The sequence below is a fragment of the Platichthys flesus genome, chromosome 9 (genome assembly GCF_949316205.1).
Source record: "Platichthys flesus chromosome 9, fPlaFle2.1, whole genome shotgun sequence".
NCBI lineage: Eukaryota > Metazoa > Chordata > Actinopteri > Pleuronectiformes > Pleuronectidae > Platichthys > Platichthys flesus.
In genome coordinates, this window is record NC_084953.1 from 10,626,106 (window position 1) to 10,647,528 (window position 21,423).

At 41.6% G+C, this 21,423-nt stretch overlaps 2 protein-coding genes and 1 long non-coding RNA gene across 4 annotated transcripts in view; 2 read left to right on the forward strand and 1 right to left on the reverse strand.

The window, feature by feature from the left end:
* Positions 1-2,949, forward strand: part of LOC133961001 (arf-GAP with coiled-coil, ANK repeat and PH domain-containing protein 2-like) — a 44,829-nt gene extending 41,880 nt beyond the window's left edge. For both annotated transcript variants that reach the window (XM_062395915.1, XM_062395916.1), the window contains one exon: positions 922-2,949. In XM_062395915.1, the coding sequence (XP_062251899.1) occupies positions 922-1,019 (98 nt within the window). In that variant the 3' untranslated portion in view covers positions 1,020-2,949. The remainder of the gene's footprint in view (positions 1-921) is intronic.
* A 3,920-nt stretch (positions 2,950-6,869) lies between these two features.
* Positions 6,870-9,970, forward strand: LOC133960449 (uncharacterized). The gene is made up of 3 exons (XR_009921925.1): positions 6,870-7,300; positions 7,460-8,661; positions 9,127-9,970. It is a non-coding gene; the product is annotated as an uncharacterized LOC133960449 (long non-coding RNA).
* An 873-nt stretch (positions 9,971-10,843) lies between these two features.
* psmd1 (proteasome 26S subunit, non-ATPase 1) overlaps positions 10,844-21,423 on the reverse strand; it is a 30,713-nt gene continuing 20,133 nt past the window's right edge. Inside the window, exons 18-25 of the mRNA XM_062395059.1 lie at positions 21,198-21,314; positions 20,367-20,469; positions 17,089-17,258; positions 15,048-15,140; positions 14,611-14,697; positions 13,354-13,557; positions 12,064-12,220; positions 10,844-11,041 (exon numbers count right to left, since the gene is read on the reverse strand). Of these exons, the coding sequence (XP_062251043.1) occupies positions 12,074-12,220; positions 13,354-13,557; positions 14,611-14,697; positions 15,048-15,140; positions 17,089-17,258; positions 20,367-20,469; positions 21,198-21,314 (921 nt within the window). The 3' untranslated portion in view covers positions 10,844-11,041; positions 12,064-12,073. The remainder of the gene's footprint in view (positions 11,042-12,063; positions 12,221-13,353; positions 13,558-14,610; positions 14,698-15,047; positions 15,141-17,088; positions 17,259-20,366; positions 20,470-21,197; positions 21,315-21,423) is intronic.

Genomic DNA, 21,423 nt, shown 5'->3' on the forward strand with positions numbered 1-21,423 from the left:
TGCTCCACTCCTCTTTACCGCTGTCATCCTCCTCTCTCTGTAAATTCACTCTCTCTGTTCTGTATTTATCTTTTTGCTTTCCTCCCTCTCCTCCCCAGAGTTTGTGCCTTTGTTCTGTTCTTCTCTTTTCTTTGGGGTGCTGAGGCCAACACAACTGTATTTTGTACATTAACTCCTGCACTTTAAACATAATACAGTTGCTGACAAAAACCTAATCCCTGTGGGCTTGTCTTTTCTTTCTGAGTCGATCTCCAGTTAATAACGAAAAAAGACTGTTTCCACAACCATTTGCCTTTTCTGCTTCTTCAGTTCTTTCCTTCTTTTCTCTGCCTCTGTGTTGATCTGTTTCATATTTCGAGCCACGCCCCAAACTCTGACAGGTACGGCTGACTTTCCTTCTTGTTTCCTTCTTGGTCTGATGACACTGTGCATATGGCCTCCTCCCTGCAATACATTCTCTGCACCTACATGATGATGCTAAATTGATTTTGGTCACTTATGTGGTCACAGTTTAGTTTTGTAATATTTTGTTGCAGCATCTTTGGCCCTTGTGCAAACATTGAATTGTGGAAGTTGTGGGAGAGGGAAACTGAACAGGAGACCGTGAAGAGTTAGTGTTGTCTCTGCAGATTGTTACGCTCCTGTGCCACAGCAGGAGATTAATGTTTAGGCCTTTCTATCTATTCTTAAACTGTAGATGTTGAGTTTTGTAAATCATGTAGCGTTTATCAAACTTGAATGAGTTGAGAAACGTTTTCTTCTTGGCCCATGTCCCATCCTTCAACCAAGGTTCAGGACAATCTGTTGAGCAATTTTCATTTTTTAAATCGGGTGTTTAACCTCCTGGGTTTCAGGTAAAAGCAAACGCTTTGTTTTTATTTCTGTTGTTGCTCATGTCTTGTGTCCTGGTCGTTCCTGCAGGTGATGAAACCTACCAGGACATTTTCCAGGACTTCACCCAAATGGCCTCCAACGACCCGGACAAGCTGAAGCGCTACCAGCAGTACGACCCGCAGTGACCCTGACGCTGCAGAACCTCCGTCCAGGAGCACCTGGAGAAACTCGGCCTCTAAACCCCCGCCCCGGCCTGGAAGGTCGCCTGCTTATTACTCCTCCCATCATTCAGAAACATCTGCCTTAAAGCCGGTTAGTGCCGCCGCAGCTGGACACGTCGGCACGTCTCACATGGCTGACGCTCTTTCATCACAATAATCTGACGGGTTGCTGTGATCACATCACTGAAGAGATGGGGAAAACCTCCCTGTTGTTAAACTGTGCTTCTCAGTAGAGGACCTATTACAACAAGTGAATGGTACAAGTGTTAAAGCCTTTGAAAGGATCGGCAGTAATTAAAGAAACATGTTTTAACTCTGTCTGAATGTAGAGCGCCGACGAGGCTCAGTTTAATCCCTCCTCTCACACTTCCTGTCACACTTCATCCAGGCATCTTTGTTTATATCAAACTTTTCTTTTATGAACTCAGCTGTGTATCCACGGCAACACGCTTCCACCTATTTGCACAAATCCCTTTGTCTTAAAACGCCAGCGATGTTTACCAGTTTGACATGTTGTAAAATGTACAGTGATTATAGAAGTAAACATTTTATTGATTTATTTTAATGATAAATAGAAGTTGTTTTTTTTAATGGTTTTTATTTTTCAACATTTCTTTCTGAATGATTTCAATTTCTGTCTCGTTGTCAGAAGCTGTTTTATCTTTATCTGTAAATTTTAATGCAGACATTTGATTCCCATTGATTTTAGAAAGCTGATTTTTTTAATTTTTTACAGGTTCATAATTTTATAATAATTACAGCAAATGTAGGATTTTTGTTGAAAGAACAACTTCATCTAAACTAAAATAAATGTAATTGAGTGAAGTAATGATTCAAAATTTTATAATTTCAACAAAAATTTATAAAGAAAGTTATCCTACGATCTGGCTTGTAGATGCATTTGTGATAAATGCAAATATTTTGTTAACAAGTAACCTTGTGTAACTGTTAAACTATGTTCGCATTTTATTTTGAAGTAGCATCAGTAGGAAGTGTTACCGTGATGCTGGAGAACATATTCCATCATTTTAGGAGAAGTTTGTAAACCCTGTTGCCAACAGTTTAAATGAATATACATCAAGATAATACTGGATATTAGTACACTTTAAAAAAAAACTTTCCATAACACCAACTGACAATATACAATATGTCAAGTAACTGTACAATGTTGTGTAGTAACAGTTCCCATAATGAGCACATGGACACTTTGGTGACTGGAGAAAACAAACTCTACACTCGGAGGAGAACCAGTTGCACCAAAAGATGTTTTTCCCTGATGAGTGAATCAGAATAAATCATCCTTTCATTTGTTTTGTTTATGAATCGAGCAAATTACTATTAGGGATTATTAGGAAATTATGAACCTGTAATCAGCAATAAAGAATCACAGAGAAACCTGATGTTTTAAAGCCACATTGTGTGATTTCATGTGTTGAGCTGAATTTACATTTAAGACATGTTCAGACGCCTTCTCCCAAAATGTTTAGACTCAGAAATAAATTCTGTAAATGTCATAATAGATGCTCTGCTCTGTAATTTAGGACTTTTAGTTTTTTCTTGGTCTGCCTCTATTGAAACTGTTCAATCTTTAAACATTGATAGTTTATGGCAGGATGTGACGTCAGTTCCTGAGGAAATCTTTGTCCAATGACGCAACATGGGATACAACTCTTGTACATTTTGTACAGATGCTTTTGAATTCTGCAGTGAACTGAAGTATAAAGTTAGAGGTACTTGAATCATTCAAATAAGATATTGTATATGCTGTTCTTTGTATCCTTCAGTCATTTAGCCCATTTTATATTGCCTGTCTGTAAACCATTATACATGAACTGTGTATTCTACCTGTAATATGTAAGAACTTCAATACATAGACTGAGGATTCTCCAATGAATGAGGAGTCTTTGTTTTTCTTTGTCTCGAGTGTGTGAGTGTTGAGTGTGTGAGAGAAAATATTTTGTGTCACGTTCACTTCCACCAACTTGTGTTTGATACGGAACATACTTTTCTTCAAAGTAGAATGTGGAGCTAGACTCGCATCTATCTCACCTGTGGAGAAAGATTTTACTTCTCTCATACAGTTTATTTTTATTTTATAGAAGTTCTTGGGATTTTTAAACCTGTATTAGTCTTTGTTGATATTAGTTAATATCCCTCACACTACAATATCAGACCAAATAATTTCAATTATTTTCGGGTTCGGTAACATTAGCTCATCCACTCAGCCGTATTCCACTTTCACTATTAACTGTGCTCCACAACAAGATTATTATAAACAAGATCATTTTCCACTCTGATGAGAAGAGTCTAAAAATACCCAGCGCAGTGTGAAGAGCAGAGGAATCAGGATCTGATTGTTACATTTGAGGATTTTTCTGTATTCATGCGCTAGCACAGAAATCCAAATCATCTATATGGTTTTAACTGATATTCGGTGTCACATCGATTCTTGTGATATCCAACAGAATTCATGCAGCTTCTCAGTAGTTCAACTTTTCAATATGTTTCTTAGTGAGAAGATGTGGATTCTCACAATCTTTAAATTGATTAAATGTGATCACCACAGTTTGACCGTCCACCAGAGGGAGAGCAGGTCCCTGATGGTTTGTTTTAAGGATAATTTCTCAACCTGTGGAGCTTGAAAATGCAGCTGGGAGTTTAAAGGCAGCTTCACTCGTGTCCTGATTTTTCCTTTGTCTTTAATTGGTTTACTTTAACCTGGCAAGTTGATTTTAACCCTCACTTGATTTTAAGCAGAGTAGGGCTGTGTTTGTGTTTAATTATTTTAAATCATAGCTCCAGTTTATTCAATACAAATAAACTAAACATTTTAGGTTTAGTTTAAATTAAACCTAAGAGTCGTCTCCTTCGCCCTTGTACAATAATGTGGTCATGATTTCATCCTTTGATTCAAGTGGATTTATTGCCTCATTCCATTCCACCTTTAATAATTACAGCGTGTTTATTTCTGCAGCTGTTCAATGAGAGGCAGACCAGTGGTGCCCACTTCAAGTGAGTTATAGTCCTGTGTGTGTGTCTGTGTGTCTGTGTGTGTCTGTGTGCATGCGTGCGTGCACGTGTGTGTGTACAATAAGCTGGCGTTCATGTTTAGTCTGCTGCAAACTAGGGTTCTTGAAAACTCGCCACTTTTTCAACAGTGATAGCAGATTCATAATTCATCTGAAAACTCCATGAAACACACACGAGCTGCTGGAGCTTCTGAAGTACCAGTCGTCAGTCTCATGATAAAGGATGAAGCAGGGGACATGAAATAAAGAGAGAAGCTACTAGAAATCTGAAGTTCATCATAGGATACAGTCTTTACTCTCTCTGTCAGTACGGTGGCCTTTTATTTCTAACACAAAAAATCGCATTTGCCAAACTGTCTCTAAGTTACACTTTCCACATGTGCAAATACTTTCAATGATTCACTGATCTTAAATCGGTCTAATTCTAATTCTGAAATATGGTTGTAAACTACGAGTTAAACTGGTTGACACAAGATGAAATCATGATTTACTCTATAAGCACTAAACATTTCACGTTTTCACACGTTTTGTGTAAACTGCCTGTTGTCGTGATGTCAGAACATCCTGCTGCGTGTACGTTAAATAGAAAAGTAAGATGCATGGAGAACTTTCCTCGTTCAGCCCTCGGGGCCAATAAGGAAGTGTAAAAAGCTGCTGTTCCATGAGAAGCCACTATGCCTGGCTCCAAGAGGGAGCAAATCCCCATTGACTCCCATGTTAAAAAGCCAGACTTTAGAGCAGAATTAAACCTGTTTACCGCCTGGTTCAAAATATATATATATATATATATATATATATATATATATCGTCTTACCTGTGTCATTTTTATGAATAGCATTTTGGCAGTATCATAAATGAGATTTTACAAAACATTTTTAGCTTCAAGTAGCTAATTTCTGGATACTTCAAAGTACTATATAAACACTTTGCTCAATAAGTTCAGAGAGAGACTGATATGCCTTTGTTCAGAACATCCCTCACATCAAAGTACTGTAAAAACACAGTATATATACATGATATATACAGTCTATGGTTCAGCCTCCGAGTGTCACTGTCAAGAGGAAGTGAAGGAACAATGAGCAGAGGACGGATCAGAGCTGTGGAGAGGTCTTCAAATCTGAGGCGGCTGAATATTTATAGTCTTTGTCGGAGTTATTCAACCACTGATCAAGTCCTTCACTGTTAAGATGTTTAGTCACGTTTTTATATGTTATTACATTCTCTCCAACATTGTAATAACTTTGTCTCTGTTTTGCGTTTCAAATGAGCCATTCTAAAGTGCTTCACAAAGAGGACAAGCAAAATCAAGAATACAAAACATCAGAGACAACAAGCAAAATATTAATTTTATTTATTTAAAAGTTATGCCAATAAGGGCTTATGCTGAAAACAATCAAATAAAAGCCATTTTATAAAACTAAGTTTTAGAGAAGTTTCATCAGTTTCCATAAGGTCATGACCCTGAGATCGAAGGCCCTGTCACCTTCAGAATTTCAGCCAAGCAGCAGTCTATTAAAGACACCAGTCAGAACATGCAGGCTTTATTACAAGCTGGTTTTATCTCAAAGAAAAAAACTAATGAATACAGAAAGTGAAAGAGGGCTATTTCTTTTATACAAAAGTAATAATTAAACAAAACTTCTCCCCCTCCTCAGACAGTAAATTTAGCATCTCCAGTAAAGATCTGAACCCGGTGATTTCCTTTCCTTATCTTCTTCTCTGATAAACCCTCTCAATGTCCAAGTTTATAAATGGGATCTGAAGCTTAAAGCATCTAAGGTTAAAGGTCATGTGCTGTGTACCAGCCTGTCCCAGTCCGGCAGCTGGGCCCGGCTCACGGCCTCTGCTCATGTTCATCTGCCTTTTCCAGGAAGTCTGCGGTCTGCCGCCTGTGGAGAAATGAAGGGCCACCGCTGGACACGTTTCCCTCCATTAAAAAAAACACCATGTGAGAAAACGCCAAGAGGCCAAGGCCCATTAATGCTGCTCGCTCTGCCAGGGGCCGAACTACACAGAACACATTCATGTTAACAAGTGACCGAGTCCAGTGGGGGACTGAAGTCCGGATCTCTTCAAACAAATAAAAAGCGCCCGGCAGATGAGATCATTCCACTTCTACTTCCAGAGCACAAGGTTTTTGTTGTTTTTTGGGAAGTACTCAACAAGTTTGGGGTAAAACTTCAGTAGTTGACACTGGATTGTGTTTGTGCTGGAAGATAATTGACTCCATCACTCTTCTTAAAGATATTTTCATTGTCCTTTGTTCTAGCTGATTCAGAAATGGTGATGGGAAATCTTATCAGTGGAAGTGAGTCGTGGCCTTTTTTCTAGAAGCTGCTGGCACACCCGGCTGTCGTAAAAAGGTCATAAGTCATCTTAGGTAAACAGCGACCCATCAAGTGAACAGGATATTAAATTAGCAAGACAATAATGTCCCAAAATTACATGTTGATCTCACAGTGAAGAACAGCACCAGCACATCAGCTTGGACTAAGTCAGAAAACCAGTCAGAAGCCGATCACTTCCAACTTTCAAACGTGTCAGCGGTGTGAGAGACTCCCTCGTCCCTGCAGGGAGACTTCCGGTGTTTGAGATCCACGCAACCATCATGGCGTCCATGTTTTGCTCTGCCTGCGTTCACACTCCAGATTTTGGAGCGGCCTCCTCGTGCTGGAATCCAAACAGTTCCTGCCTCTACTCTCTATGTGCATGATGATGAACGGACGGAGGGAATGAATAGGCACAGTGTTAGACGTGCACGCTCATGTCCTGCACCACACTCACACTGTCAGGGAGGAGGAGGAGGAGGAGGAGGGTGAAGGTTGGACAATGTGCAGTAACGTGTTGCACCACCTTCTCCTCCCTGCACAGATGTGTAGATACACTTCACCCTCCAGACTAATTGAATCTACGTCTCCACGGCCTGCCTTCCCAGAATGGGCAGAACCAGCTGCCCTGACGCTGGCTTTTTCTTTTTTTTTCTTCCTTCATTTTTCCATTTTGTTTCTGATGAAAGCCTGATGGGAGCCGAGCTGTGCAGTGAGCGGTCGGCCGTCAGCCTTTCCAGCAGGGCTCCTCCAGCTGAGGGGAGAGCGAGGGTCTGGTGTCCAGCTGTTCTCTCACCCAGGAGGACGGAAACCTCCCTCAGCTGCAGGGAACTCAGTCAACCTGAGCTTCTCTTATCCCAACAAACATTTGTTCAACACAAGCCCAAAGGTCGGATACATACACACACACACATATTTAGAACAGCAATTGGAACACTTAAATACATTTCCCATAATATAACACTCATTCTTGCCAGAAGTGTCTGTTGAGTACTTAAAGCTTTATGTACTTTATGTACTAAACTATTTTCCGCGATTTTAATTTCAGAAGGACGGACGTCTCCCATCGTCGGTGCTCGGGTCCTAATTATGTTTCAGGAAGACATTAAGGTTGAAACAAACTTGAACCAGACAGCTGCCATCTTAAAGCCTTGTTGTCCGGGGATCGAACGCAGAGCTTGGACTCAGCACCAGTCCCGTCTCTGCTGATGGATCCCAGCCACCACACAGAGCCTTATATAAACCTTCACACTGTTTGGACACCAGTCGCCTGATCTGGGATCAGAGGGGCCAAGTGAACGTCAACACAGTAAACTTCAGACTCTGGGGCAGAGGCGAGTAAACACAGGGTCGTGTGGCACAAAGACCAGGAGCTGCATTTACTTCCTGAAGCTGCTCCTTAAAAAAATGGTGCATCAATGACTCCTCAGTGTAAAACCAGTGAATCTATAGTCACTGCAGCAACATCAGCAGGAAAACCTCTCACATGATCAGTCACTGCTCTTTTTTTATAAATTTTTTATTTCATCGTCACAGATAGAAGGAGAGTTTACGAGCTGCAGGTCTCTGGGGATAGAACCCACAACCTCCTGAGTCTGAACCTCAGTCCAGAGTGAACTGAAGAGTCGGGCTCTTCCAGATCTCCATCGAGGACCACGATCAGTCGCTGCTCCTCCAGTCGAGCCCACAGCCTCTCTGTGACCTCGTCCGCAGGCCACACACTGGCTGACCTGAGCAGGGAGCTCTCTGGTGGGTCTGCCTGACAGCTGAGCCTCCATCCTTTCACCAGCATCCACAGACGGTGACTCCAGGCTCCGTCTGCTCACACCAACCATGGCCCTCCACCTCCCGGTTGTTTGCCCTGTCAGGTCGCTGACAGACGTTAGTGGCTGCTGGGCCGCAGCCTCCAGCTCCCTCACCACCACCATCACTGCACACAGGGGATCCTGCTGCCTTGTATGGTGCGTTGCGCTTCTACTCATCGGGGGAATTTGAGACTAAAATGTCTCTTTAAAATGTCCTAAAAAGAACAAGTCCAAGCTCAGGGGTTGGAGTCACAGGTTTGATCCCTAACCCAGGCCAACGTCCTAAAGTCTGTGGCAAGACCACAAACTGTAGAGCTGTCAGGATTGAAGAACATCATACGCATGTCTGATCATGGTGTTCGAGTCGCACAAGGAAGACATGACAGCTCTCCAAAGTGAAGCCTGCCTCCTCCGTGTTAGCAGAGTGGACACAGACTAAGTAAAGGTCAAACTACACACAAATTTTGTTTTTTATTCTTAAAAACAGTGCCTGTTTTTTTCATCTTGATAATGGAGATAGATAAAAAAGATAATGAATGAAAAAATATCTTCACTTAAAACTTAAAACATATTATTCTTCATGGCGGGGAAAGGAAAATATCTCCAGAATCATAAGGATTCGTGATGAGCGGGACCCGTAAACAGCAAACACAGCTAAAACTTATTGAGATGATTTCTACTTGTAATTTTTAACTCGTGGGGGGGGGATTAAGTGAATCAGACCTGGTTTCATGCACCTAAACATGTCGGAGCTCCACTGAGCTTCTGTCCATTCACCTTCATGGAAACTGGATTCTTAGAGGAGACAGAGCTTCACAACTGCTCCTGTCAGAAACATCTGAAAGTGATGAACAGCCTTTACAAGGTTCTCCGGTGAATAACTGATTCGTATCACTTGTTCGTTTTCCAGGTGCAGGAGCAGAGGAATGAGGAGAAAAATGTGAGCGCCTGAAGTCCGAGACGTGGCTGAGGAGCGAGCCAGATTTTTCACACCCAGAGACGAGTCCTGAAGATCCCACCCAGGCTCCTCCGGGTCGAACGGGAGGCGGGAGTCTGCAGGAGAGCTCATCTCCTCCGAGCTGGAGAGCAGCACGGAAACAGACGGAGGGATTTCTCCTGCAAGACTAAATACTCCCTCCTGAGGGGACGACACACAGGGTCAGGAGAATCTTCAGGAATGCGATAGAAAATTCATCAGCTCTGGACTCCGCTGTCTATTTATTTAGGATGAGGAGTCAGACAGGGACCTGCTGATGCCTCCTCTTCCTTATCGCTCTGTGATGATGACGAGGTCAGGGTCAAAGTCCGAGACCTGAGATGACGAGGGTGTGTTCTCCTCCTCCCGATATCCTTCCTTGACAACCAGGAAGAGGAAACCTCCACAAACACTTTGTTAAACTGTCCTCCATGACCAGGCATGTGGGAATGTGAAGGGAGGAACTGATTAGACTGAACGTCTGATCTGAACGTCCGTACGCTCGGGTTTCTGCAGATCCTCTCCGATGACCCCCTCACTTCACGGCAGAATTCTTTTTTTTCTTTTTCCACCAGTCTTACGCATGAGGAGTCAAACGAGAAGCATTCCAGCACATTTCAACAACTGCCTGTGTTAGCGTTTCCCCGATCGCCTCCAAAACCAGAGTTTTCCACATGAAGCTTCGTTTACCAAATATAAATAATCAGGTTTTAATAAACTCCATCTTGGTTTTAAAGCCCAAGAACCACAAGAGAAGAAAATAAATTCTTCCACAGTCTTGAGTCTATTTACAAGTTGGATGTTTGGAGTGAAGATGTGTAATAACCAAACTGTGCAACTTCTCTTACTGAGAACATCGTGATGACAATACTCAAAACCTTAGCTGCAACAAAACAAACTGTTTGCTCTATAATAAGACTTTTTATCAAAGAGTTTGTGAAAACAAGGGGAAACTTTAAATTATTAGGAAAACATTATTGAAAAGTTTTAATGGCAATGAGAAAGAATAGAAATTAAAGCTGTATTGAAAAAATAAGATTTTGAGGGTGCCATTAATTAAACAATAATCTTAATTTTTATAAAAAACACTGAAAAAAACAAATTGTGAGGATTGGGTGGATTTATATAATCTATAATAGTTATAAAATTAGGTGATTTTGAGGTTTGTGTATGATAATACAACTATTAACTTAACTTAATAAGATTTTGAAGTGCATGGTGTTTAGTATTTTCATTATTAAAAACATGGAAGTTGCTTTTTAACTCAGTGCAACTGTTTTGCCAGTTTAGGTTTATTTTCCGACACCAAACTTATTTGTTCTGACTCCACACATCATTCTTACACTTAAATCATGTGAGTATTGCCAGTGATCAGCTGATTATCAATCGGATATTCTCAACTGCGTTGGTTAGCAGGATTACCAAAAAACGACCCCACGAGGTCCATTGAATCTTGACGAGGGTCGACTTCTAGACGTTGACAGAGTTAAGTTCTCTTGGAGACTCGGCTCAGGAGAGACAGAGACAGACTGTAGCAGCAGCTGCTCAGGGCAGAGAATGTAAACCAGTGTAAATGTATGGGATTAGAGAGATTCCCTCTACACACGCCTTCTAGAATATCAACTCAAATAAACACACACTCGCTCCAGTCTCCAATATATATCATTTTATTGTACGCACTGAAAATTATACAATTGGAGTATGTAAAACATTCCCTGTGTGGGAAACAGAGCCGGCACGGGAAAAAGAAACGTGTAAAAGAGGAAGTGAAGCAGGAGGTGGTGGATTAGATGGATGAATGGAGGAGAGACTCTGGACCAACATGCTGAGATCTCACCTCTTCCGATGCCTGAGGAGAGAAAGAAAACACATGCAGGTCTTTATTTTTTTGAATTATATTTATAAACAAAGAAAAGAAGTATCTTTATAGAAGAATCCTCCTTGTTGGTCTGGTGGACACATGAAGCATTACTAAACATCAAGTGGGAGTGATTTCATGTAGACCTCCCACGTCCTAATTCTGCAAGGGTGTAATTTACACTTGAGCTGAATGGAACTCATCCCCTCACCTTTAAAACCGTTTATACCTTTTGCAGTTTCCATTTAATTTGTTCACTAAACTGTTCTTACTGTCAATCCACCATGTGTCAAATGAGCCAATCATTGACTTAAGCTTCAGATTCAAGCTTAAGATGGAGAAGTGAGAGATTTATGGTTCCTCTGGTGAATCGGTCACACAGCACTTGTACCCCACAGAGCGATCACATGCTCTGAGTCCCTAATTTGGTCATTGACACCTCATCGGTCCCATCACACGCCGCAGCAAGCTCCGACATGGGAGGTGCGCTGCGGCCAATCCAACACAAACACGATAAGCAGCCAGGTTTCATTAAGCGTATGCAGACAGGAGGTTTTCTGTGAGCTGGCGTTTGGAGATGGCAGCGGTGTTTACATTCCTCCGTCAGGGACGGGTGAAACTGGGTTAGGCTCGGCAACAACAGCACAGACCTGCATTGTGCGCTATCTCATGGTTCTACTTCCTTTGAAAGAGAACTGACGGCTACATGGCGTCACGCTGGAGAACTGGGACAGAGAATTACAGAACCTTTACTGCACATTCACACTGTGAGCAGCTATGTTACTGTATATCCACTTTGATTTGTTATTCTTAAACCTCAGTTTTTTTTTTGTATCTGTTTGCAAGCTTAACAATTTCAAAACTTTTAATTTCTATGATTTCATAATAATATTTCGAACATTATCCAGGCACACGAGGAAAACACGACCAGTGTGGTAGACATCAGCGACACGTCGAGCTGCTGAAGTTTTCAATGAACAACAAGAGCTTAGGAACGATTTCTGTGAACATACCTTTGCTGTTCTACTCGTCAATATATTCGAAAGGCTCGGGGGGTTCGGGCTCCTGCTCCTCCTCCTCGATTTTGGGTCCGTGGGCTGAGACAGGCTCTACCAGCTCCTCTTCCTCCTCACTGGTGTCTTTCATGATGATGATGCCTCCTGTATGGAGCTGGTGGCAGATGTGGAAAATGACCAATGAGTGTGGAGCAGAAAGGGTTGGATTCTACCAGAGGCTGATGTTCCTTGTTGATATGTGCATCTCATTGGGGATAGGAGAATCGTCAGGTTGTTAAGAGGGATGGCACCACCCTCAACCAAATCATCTACGTGTTAAAACCACAAGGGGTTCCTTACAAAGTACTGACATCGTTTTCCAGGCCAGAATCTTTAAATGACCCAGGACAAAAATGAGCAGCTCATGGCCCAACTATAAAATATGAAATACAGATGAAATATAGGACGCGCGAGGGTTAATCTATTCAAAAATATGAACAGGTCATAAATGTGTTTTTTGTTCCGAGCAAATGTCCACAGGGGAGTATAAAAACCATTTGAGAAGTCAGTCAGCTCCAGTGGACAATCAAACACAGGAAACTTCATATTAATTTAATAGGCTTTCAATAAACCTCCTGACATTGACCAGATTTCAAGATAAATATTCAAGAACTCTACACTTCCTTAACGCGCCTTTGAGAGTAAAAACAAAGGCCGAACTTAAGTCCAGCAAAGACAGTATTTTGGCATCTGATCCTATAAGTCAATACAATATAATTCTCTTGAGCTTAGCTTATTAGACACAGAATTAAACAGTACTTCCTCTTTACAAGACTGAGGTGAGCTCTCATTGGTTGACCACACATCTTCCTTTCATTTACTGCGGAAAACTGCTAACATTTACAGCAGAGTAGCCGTTGTCAGGTTTACATCCCTGAGGGGGGGGGGGGGGGGTTAGATTCTCCACAGAAGCCGAACACCAACCTACAGATCTGATTCATTTAGATTGAAGGGACAAACTACTGAGATAATGTTTCATTGTTAAATATCATCTAATTCATGAGAAGTACATTCCAGAGGTTTTAAAGGTAATTCGGGGGTCTCCCCAGAATTCTTGTTTATTGGTGCTATAAAAAGCATTAGCAAAAAGTAGTGAGGAGTTAAATAAGTGCATTTAACATTTTATATGTGAAATGTTACGATCACATTTCTAAAAAGGGAAATACCTGTTTCTGAAGAGGTAGCCAGAACAAATGATTCTGAATAATTGTATCTGGAAACAAACACAGTGGGGTGGGCTGTAGTTACCGGTTTGAAGGGCTGGTATCGGCAGGTCTCGGGCATGTTGAGGACTTTGAGCTGAGCTGGCATCGCTCTGGCTGGATTCTCTAGGAGCTGGAAGTTTGGCTCTGCCTCTTTCTTCTTCTCTTTCTCCTTCTCTTTTTCCTTCTCTTTGTCCTTCTCCTTCTCCTTCTCTTCATCCTTCTTCTCCTTCTCGCCTTCCTGGACCTCCTGCGACAGACAATCAGAACATGACTTCTACATCAGGGGCTCTGTCGTCCTCACGTTATCTTTTTCTTTTACATATTTCCTCTGTTCTGCTTCCTGTTGACTCTTTAAAATAACTGTATAATTTGCACCATTGAGATATGTCTTAAGGAATATTGCTCACCTTCAACTGATGTGTTTAAACACACCACACTTAAACCACAATGATAATCAATTTTTCTCTTAAATATTTACATTATTTGACTGTTTGCAGGATTTATAGTTATAAAACCAGGTTTTCCTTCTTTTTGTTTTCGATTCAGTCAGTTTCCTGCTCTGGTTCCTGTTATGTCTGGTGATTTACTGGGCTATCTGTGTTTCAACAGGTCTATCTATTCTTTCCTCAATGTGCAATATCTAATACGAATCATATTATATGAAGCATATACACTTCAATACCTTTCCGTGTTCAGTTCCATTTTAATCCTCATCAATCTACTAAACTATTTTATTGTGTTATATTTGTTGAAAACAAATGTATAAATCAAAGAAGAAGCAAAAGAGATATGTACAAATCAAGTTCTGCCCCCAGTTTGAGCAGATCTTTCCCCTTCAGCTGCTTCTCAATGACTCAAACCAAATGAAAAAGAAAAAGCGGCGATGTGAGCAGGCCGGACGTTTCCAGGCTCGTCTCTCAGCACTAGAGCTGAGACGTAGCGTGGCAGACAACATCAAACATGCTGCTAACGCCAAGAAAAAATCCCAATGAAAGTTTAACTGGCTCTGGACTTACTGCACCGGGCATGGAGGAGTGAAACTATAAAGCCAGACGGAGAGAGAAGAATTAAAAAGAGGTGTGCATGTACGTGTTGCTAAAAAGCAAGAAAGATTTGTGTATGGAGAAACCATCCAGAACACAGGTAGCTGGGATTTTATACCTGAGCATTCAAAGTGATTTTTCTATAGTTGAAAATGTTGAGAAAATATAAAAAACTTTCAAAAAAAAGGAATAAAAGAAATAAAACAGGATTATTCTGAGAGAGGACAGGGATTAGAGTTTTGGGTATTTCCACTTACCACTTCCATCTTCTCCTCCTCCTTTTCTTTCTTTTCCTTCTCCTTCTTCTTGGCTTTGGCCGTGATGGAGAGAACAGCAGTAGATACCTGCCATGCAGAGAGAGCAGAGATGTTTCCACAGTGTAAAACAATACCACTGACACTCAGACCTTCTACAAACACAGCTTGAACTGTACAAAGCTAGTCAACCGCAAAAGAAACGCTGCTTTCAATACTTTCTTCTAGAGCATCAAGGATTGAGACATGAATCAACTGAGAAAAAATTGTTTGGAGAAGCCCAAATAATAAACGTAGCGGGAAAGGAAATGATGAGTCTGACTTGGAGGATTCAAAATGATTCACAAATCAAAATGAGGAAATATCAACTTTCCTCGACATATCATTTCAGTCAAGGGAATGGAAAACAAGCTGATGTGCTGTGGCGCCTCAGTTCTCACCTTCTCCTTCTCCTTCTCCTTTGGAACTTCCAGGGCTGGTGGGTAAGCGAAGGTGGAGGGCTTACAGTTGGAGCGGTACTGCACCTTGGGCATCTGAAAAAGACGACGAAAAGATGGTCACTTTTTTTGATTTATTAATACATAACCTGGCTAAGATCACTGTTGTATCCACTTAAGAGGATAAAGACTGATGTTTCCAGCTCTGATGATTTACAGGGTATGTGTGGGTCACACAGACACAAGCATTTAGCTCAAAGCACATTTTCCATGTCCACAGTAAACAAAGCCTCACACAGTCATGGACATGTCTGCAGACTGTCCATGACAAAAAAAAAAGTTTGCTCTGTTCTTTTGGCAGAAAATGTCACATCACAACATGTTCTATTCTGTATATTTTGGTAGTTTAAAATTGAATTATCAAATTTCACTGAGTCATTTCTTTTGGGCCCATTTTTGTTTAACATTAAATAGGAAGCTTCTAATAAAACTGTATGCTCTCACGTTCATCAGTATGGTCTGATCTAGTGTTTGCTGCCTTTCTTAAACTGTCCAACAAGTTTGGGCTTCATCATTACACAGGAGTTTCTACTGCTAGACCAACAAGCCAAAAGAGGCGACAGTGCTTTTGTTCCAATAGCTGCAACCTCATGTTTAAATGAAGAAGAAAAGGCCACGTCAACTCTACTGAAACAAACATAATCTAAAGGCTGACACTAAACAGAAGGCACCTGGTGCTGCTGTGGCTGGAGATTATCTATCATAACACTCACTGAAAGTAAATGATTGAAACCATCTCTGTTCCAGTGGAGAAGCAATGCAGCATAATGTGTGACCAAGAAGGGAACATTTTATTATAGATCACCTCTCACTTCAGCCCTTTCAATACATTTGTAGAAGCTGAGTGGCAGTTAATGGATTGTCTTGTGTAACAAGAGTCTGGAAGCTAAGATACATGATGGCTGCTGAAAAGTGGTAAATAACGCAGATGTTCTTTGTCTGGTGGCGACAGGTGCGTCTGTGAAGACTCGTGCTGGTTCGTTAAACAGGTGCTGACGAGTGTTGGCAGGATGCAGCACAGGACTATTAAACCCTGCTGCCCCAACACCGCCCCAACCTCCAACCGTCCTGCTGCACTCTATCCCTGGTGTATTTACGAGGGGATTCACACCAATCATATACTCCAGGGCTTGGTTAAGCTTGGAACGCACATATCACAAAAGTCTGCATGTGTTCATGTGTCATGTGCTGCTGATTTGGGTAGAAATTGAGCGATAATATCCAGCTAATGCCATTTTAAGACCCCAATATGTTGAGTGATCCCTTGGCGTCAGTTCGCGAGTGGCAGTGTGCCAGAGCAGGCGACAGTCAGGATGGCCTTGTTACAGATAGGCTGCTGCTGATGACACTTGTTACCAAGACAAGAAGCTAAACATTTCTCCATCAAATGCAACACAAAACACATCAGCCAAATTTAGCAGCCATACCTGCTGCTCAATGGAGGTTTGACCTTTGCAAAACAAACATATATTCTTGCCTCTGCATAGTAGGTTACATTTTCAACCCCATGCGTTTGTTTTTAAGACGGATTAATGCATACAAACACCTAAACTGATTTCACAGAACTTGGTGGGAGAATAGGGACATGGGCCAAGAGAGAACCCATAAACAATGTTTGTGGATCCAGACTAAAGAGATAGAACCCATCACGTTCTTAAACATTTCAAGTTCTTTTTTTTAGGGATCCCCTGCTGTGTTCACACACCCACTTTTCCTGGAGTTCTACAGACATTATACGAGGAGGCCAGGTGGATAAAGTCCGCAGAGACTGCAGAGCATCTCACTCAGACATTTGCGTTCACACATGCACCTCCTCCGGAAAAATTCAGGAGGACTTTTATCAACAGCTTGCTTATGAACATTTTTAACCGTGAGTGTGAGGTTTTGAAGCTTGAAATTTAAATGATCTCATGTTTTATCGTTGCTTTTACGAATACAAATTCTGACAATTATAATATTATCATAATAGCAGACACTCCAGTACCTTGAGGTCCTTGTTGAGGCCAATAATAGCAGTTGGTGTGAAGGCCAATGACAGGAAGTGGGAGAGGGGGAACCAGAACCAGAACTGGGTGAAGACCAGCAGGCCGACCACCGACGGCATGTGAGTGTGACCGGTCCTGGACTGCAGGGAGATGGTAACGTTACGTCCACCTGGACAGAAGAGGACAGGAAGGTTACAGACATAATGTGACAGATCTAGGTGAATTAGTCAAAGCAGTAAAGGTGAAACATCAATATTATGCATGCAGCTCAGTTGAGGACCATTGTTTGGTCACATAAGAACAGTAGGTGAAATATTTGTGACACTCATTGATGATTGTGAAACAAACTGTTTGCAGCTTGGCACAGAATAATGTGATGAGGGATTTGGAGGTTAATGAGAGTTCAGGGCAGGATGGTCACCACCCTGTTCAGGTTGTCTTTTGGCTTCAACTCGTCTGATCTATTGATCCCAAGGCAGAAGTTAAACTACAGACATGCTTTGGTGAGCCAGTTAAACCCAGGAATGCATTGTCTACCACATCCTGCATTTAATTTAAAATGAAATCTAATATTAATTAGATTTGAGCTGCAACAGAGATTAATAACTGATCTACATCACAAGAGGCGTGTCAGCTGCCCCCAAAATAAAACAGATGGCTTTCACAGCTGTGTTGAAGAAGTTTCTGAATTTATAGAGCTCAAATTTACTTTAAACAAAGTAAATATTTTTAACTAAGCATACAAGAGACCTGGTATCCATATACATTATCTGGAAGAATAAGGGTGATGATACATTCAACGGTATGGTAATACAACGTTAAGCCTACAATTTGTAGTATTGTGTTACACTCAGGTGTTTCAGTTTTATTTATATCAATAAAATAAACTGAAGTTGACGTTGTACCTAATAAACTGCATGTATTATTCATGCGACAAAAGTGAAGAAGAAACTATTAAACAGCTTGTATTCATTTCTTATTCCAGAAAAAGAACCTCAGTTGTTGAACCAAAAGTTAAAAGGATACAAAGTACAGTATCTTGTAAGACTATGAGAGGTTTACACACTTAACACTGTGGTCACTCAAGAAGGAAATGTGTGCTCTACCAAATAAAAACCTGGGTCAATTTAGCTACGACAGTGGACCTGACTAAACAAATGGATAAAAGAAGGATCAAGTGTACATCTTGAAGAAGGACAAAAGAAAAAACAGACCTCCCGTGGTCTTTTTAGGGGGGAAAAAACAGAAGGGAGGAACCATAAAAGGGAAGACAGACCGAGGGGAAGGAAGAGAACATCAGCATCAACTACAATGAAGCTGTCATTTCTTTAAAAAATGTCCTTTAAAAAGGAGGCATGTTATGAGGGAGTAGCCACTCCAACTAAAAAAAGATATCAGCCAAAACAATACCAGTTTAATCATCTGCCATTGTCTTGCTTTGCAGCCCCCTCTTCTCAGAGGTCACCGAGATGATTTAATAACTGAGCCTTATCTCGACATCTGAACCAGTGTTGAAACCTTTCCCCTCCCACACACTCAAACTTGGCCAGAATGAGTCATGAGCTCTGCTCGCTGGACGGCAAACTTAAAAAGTCTCTTAAAAGCTTGAGGAGAGGTTGAGAGCACTTGACTAGCAGCTCCCCCCCACACCCACTGTTTTTGCCAACTGTTAGTTCGGTGGGCCAATTTTCATTCCACAGAGCTGTGAGGGAGGCACGGCAGCGATTCTTCAAAAGGTGTAATGTGACAACATCAACAACCAGCCTGTGTGCTGTTTGGTTTGAAAAGATGAAACAAGAGGGCATGTTTCATTTCGATGAGAGAGAAAACACTCATTAAAGCTAATTAATGGATTGTATCAATTAGTGAAGGACAAAATGGAGGCTGGATGTGTAATAGTGAGAGGGAAATGGATACAGAGTGTGAGAGAAGGAGCAAAGAGACTTGACATTTCCTTGGTAATGAGCACCAGAGATCATGAAACTGCTCTAATGGCTTCCTCCCATCAAATTAAATATAATTACCTCTGCAGCTCAAATGCTACAAACTCCTCTACAAGAGCCAGAATCCTGAAACATTCACACTGCACGAGCACGAGCGTGTCTGACATTCAAACTGGGGGGTGCTTTTCCTGCTCGTATGTTTTTAAACTTCAAGCAACACGCTGAACTCTACTGAAACATGGGCAAACAGTGAGAGCTGGTGTTTTGAGCAGCAAGAGGGAGGGAGAGCCGGGAGCGTGTCTGCATTCTGAAGAATGACACCGGTGTTCAGGGTTCGTCTGGATGGTCTCACGCAGGGTTATCTTGGCATGTTGGCCCGAGTATATTGCGGTTAATGTGGCTGATTTGATATACGATTGAAGTCTGTCCGCCTCTCAAGACGGCTAATCTGCTCAGGACAAAACAGCAAATGAAATAGTGCTGCAGGAGGGGCGGAGTTAATCAGGAGGCAAATTTAATGAGAGATGATAAACATTCACGTCATTTCAAAAACACATACGCTGCAGTTAACCCTTCCACAGGTGATGCAACTTGCACAAAGCTGCAACACCTGATAGTGTATTTGGAGAGCAGTGTGTAAACAGAGCTGGTTTTCATCTGGCCTAACACACAGGGTCTTAAGATGGTGATAGAAAATGAGTTTCTGCTGCTGCTGCCCGCATTGAGGGTTTCTGTATACATTAGAATATGGGTGCGCTCTGGATGTATGAGAGTGTACAGCGCGCACTGTGATGATGTACAGCTCTCTGGGACCCCACACACACAAACACATGCCGCATGCTTGTGTCCACAAACACCCGCACAGAAACACAAACACAGGGACTATCAGACAAACAGTAATCACACGGGTGAGACCAACAAGCCATGTGGGCTGTGTGCTGAGTGAATCTGACGTAGGATCGCCAGGCACTAATGCAACTTAGCATGATCAGTTCCAGAGACACGGAGCACGGGTGGTCAGCCAAGAAAGTTTGCTTAAATGCAAAGGAACTTAAAGAAACACATACTCACAGCCACAAACCACTTACAGAGCAGTTCACTTGATTTACTGTGTAATTACGAATATAGTCGTTGTGTATCCCCAAGAGGAGTGAAGGTACATGTGCAGATGGGACGATACATTTGTTTCTCATCTTCTGCTCCGTGACAAACAATGACAAAGCCACACCTACAAGCAGGGATCCAGGTGGTTCCTTTCCAGATATACACGTAAGACCATATTTCCAACCACCAGTCTACAGATGTTTCTTGTGCCCATTTGTCTGGAGACTAACCTGCATCGAGGATTCCCTGGGCGAGGATGGCGCCGAACTTGGCCATAACGTCATCGTGCTTGTCGTTGATGACCTTTGAATAAAGCTGCCTGAACTGGTTCACCTGAAATAAGAGGGAAAGGACAACATGTTTGTGTGAAGCCCATAGATTCAGGTGTAAAACTTGAAAAAGAATTTCTATGTCAAGTCGATCTGTGCCACCTTGTCAGGGGGTCTCCGATTAAAAGTTATTTAAATATTGCCATATCACCACACCCAATGCTTAGCTTCTTATTTCTAAAGAGTTCCAGCAAACCTCAAAATTGACTAAACACAGTGTTGGGTAGTTATTGGTCAATTGGACCGATTTATCAGCCTCAAATGAAGAGTTTGGTCTACAACTGAGAAACAGAGGTGGATATTACAAATATAGAGACTTTGAAATAAACAGTCATGGATCCACTACCTCTTGATGTTCAACAGTTTCCCGCATATACCGCATTAAGGACTGTCGCTGTGCAGACAATGAGTCTTTGAAAGTACCTGGCATATCTTAACAGTGTGAGGTGCAAGCGTTTGTCTGGGTTAGTTAGTCACTCCAGTATTCAATGACACAGATGTGTTTCCTTCTAACTTTGCAATTCAGATGCTTTCTGCATTTAGTTAAATCATAGCCTTTTCTTAAAAAAAAATTCTAACCAGCTAACTGTGCTCTGTGGTGATAAGCATAATTTTAAGAGTCACAAAGGCAGGTTTATATTATTCTGCAGATAAACAGAAATGGATTGAAATTATTACGATAATTAAAAAGCAATCAAACAAATATCAATCCAAAAATCCAGTTGCACTTACCTTGGGACAAGTGACTTCGGACTGTTGGATCATGATGAGGGCTGAGGAAATGAGGGCCCCCTGCCTCACATAATTAACTGGGTCATTGGTCATGGGCTCCAGCAGGTTGATGGCCTCCTGTGGGGGTAAAGGTATAAAAGAAAAATCAGTTGTGTTAAATTAATAAATGTTCAAGTTGAGCAGATTTTTTAAAAGCCGTATAATCCCCGCAAAATTAGGTAGAAAC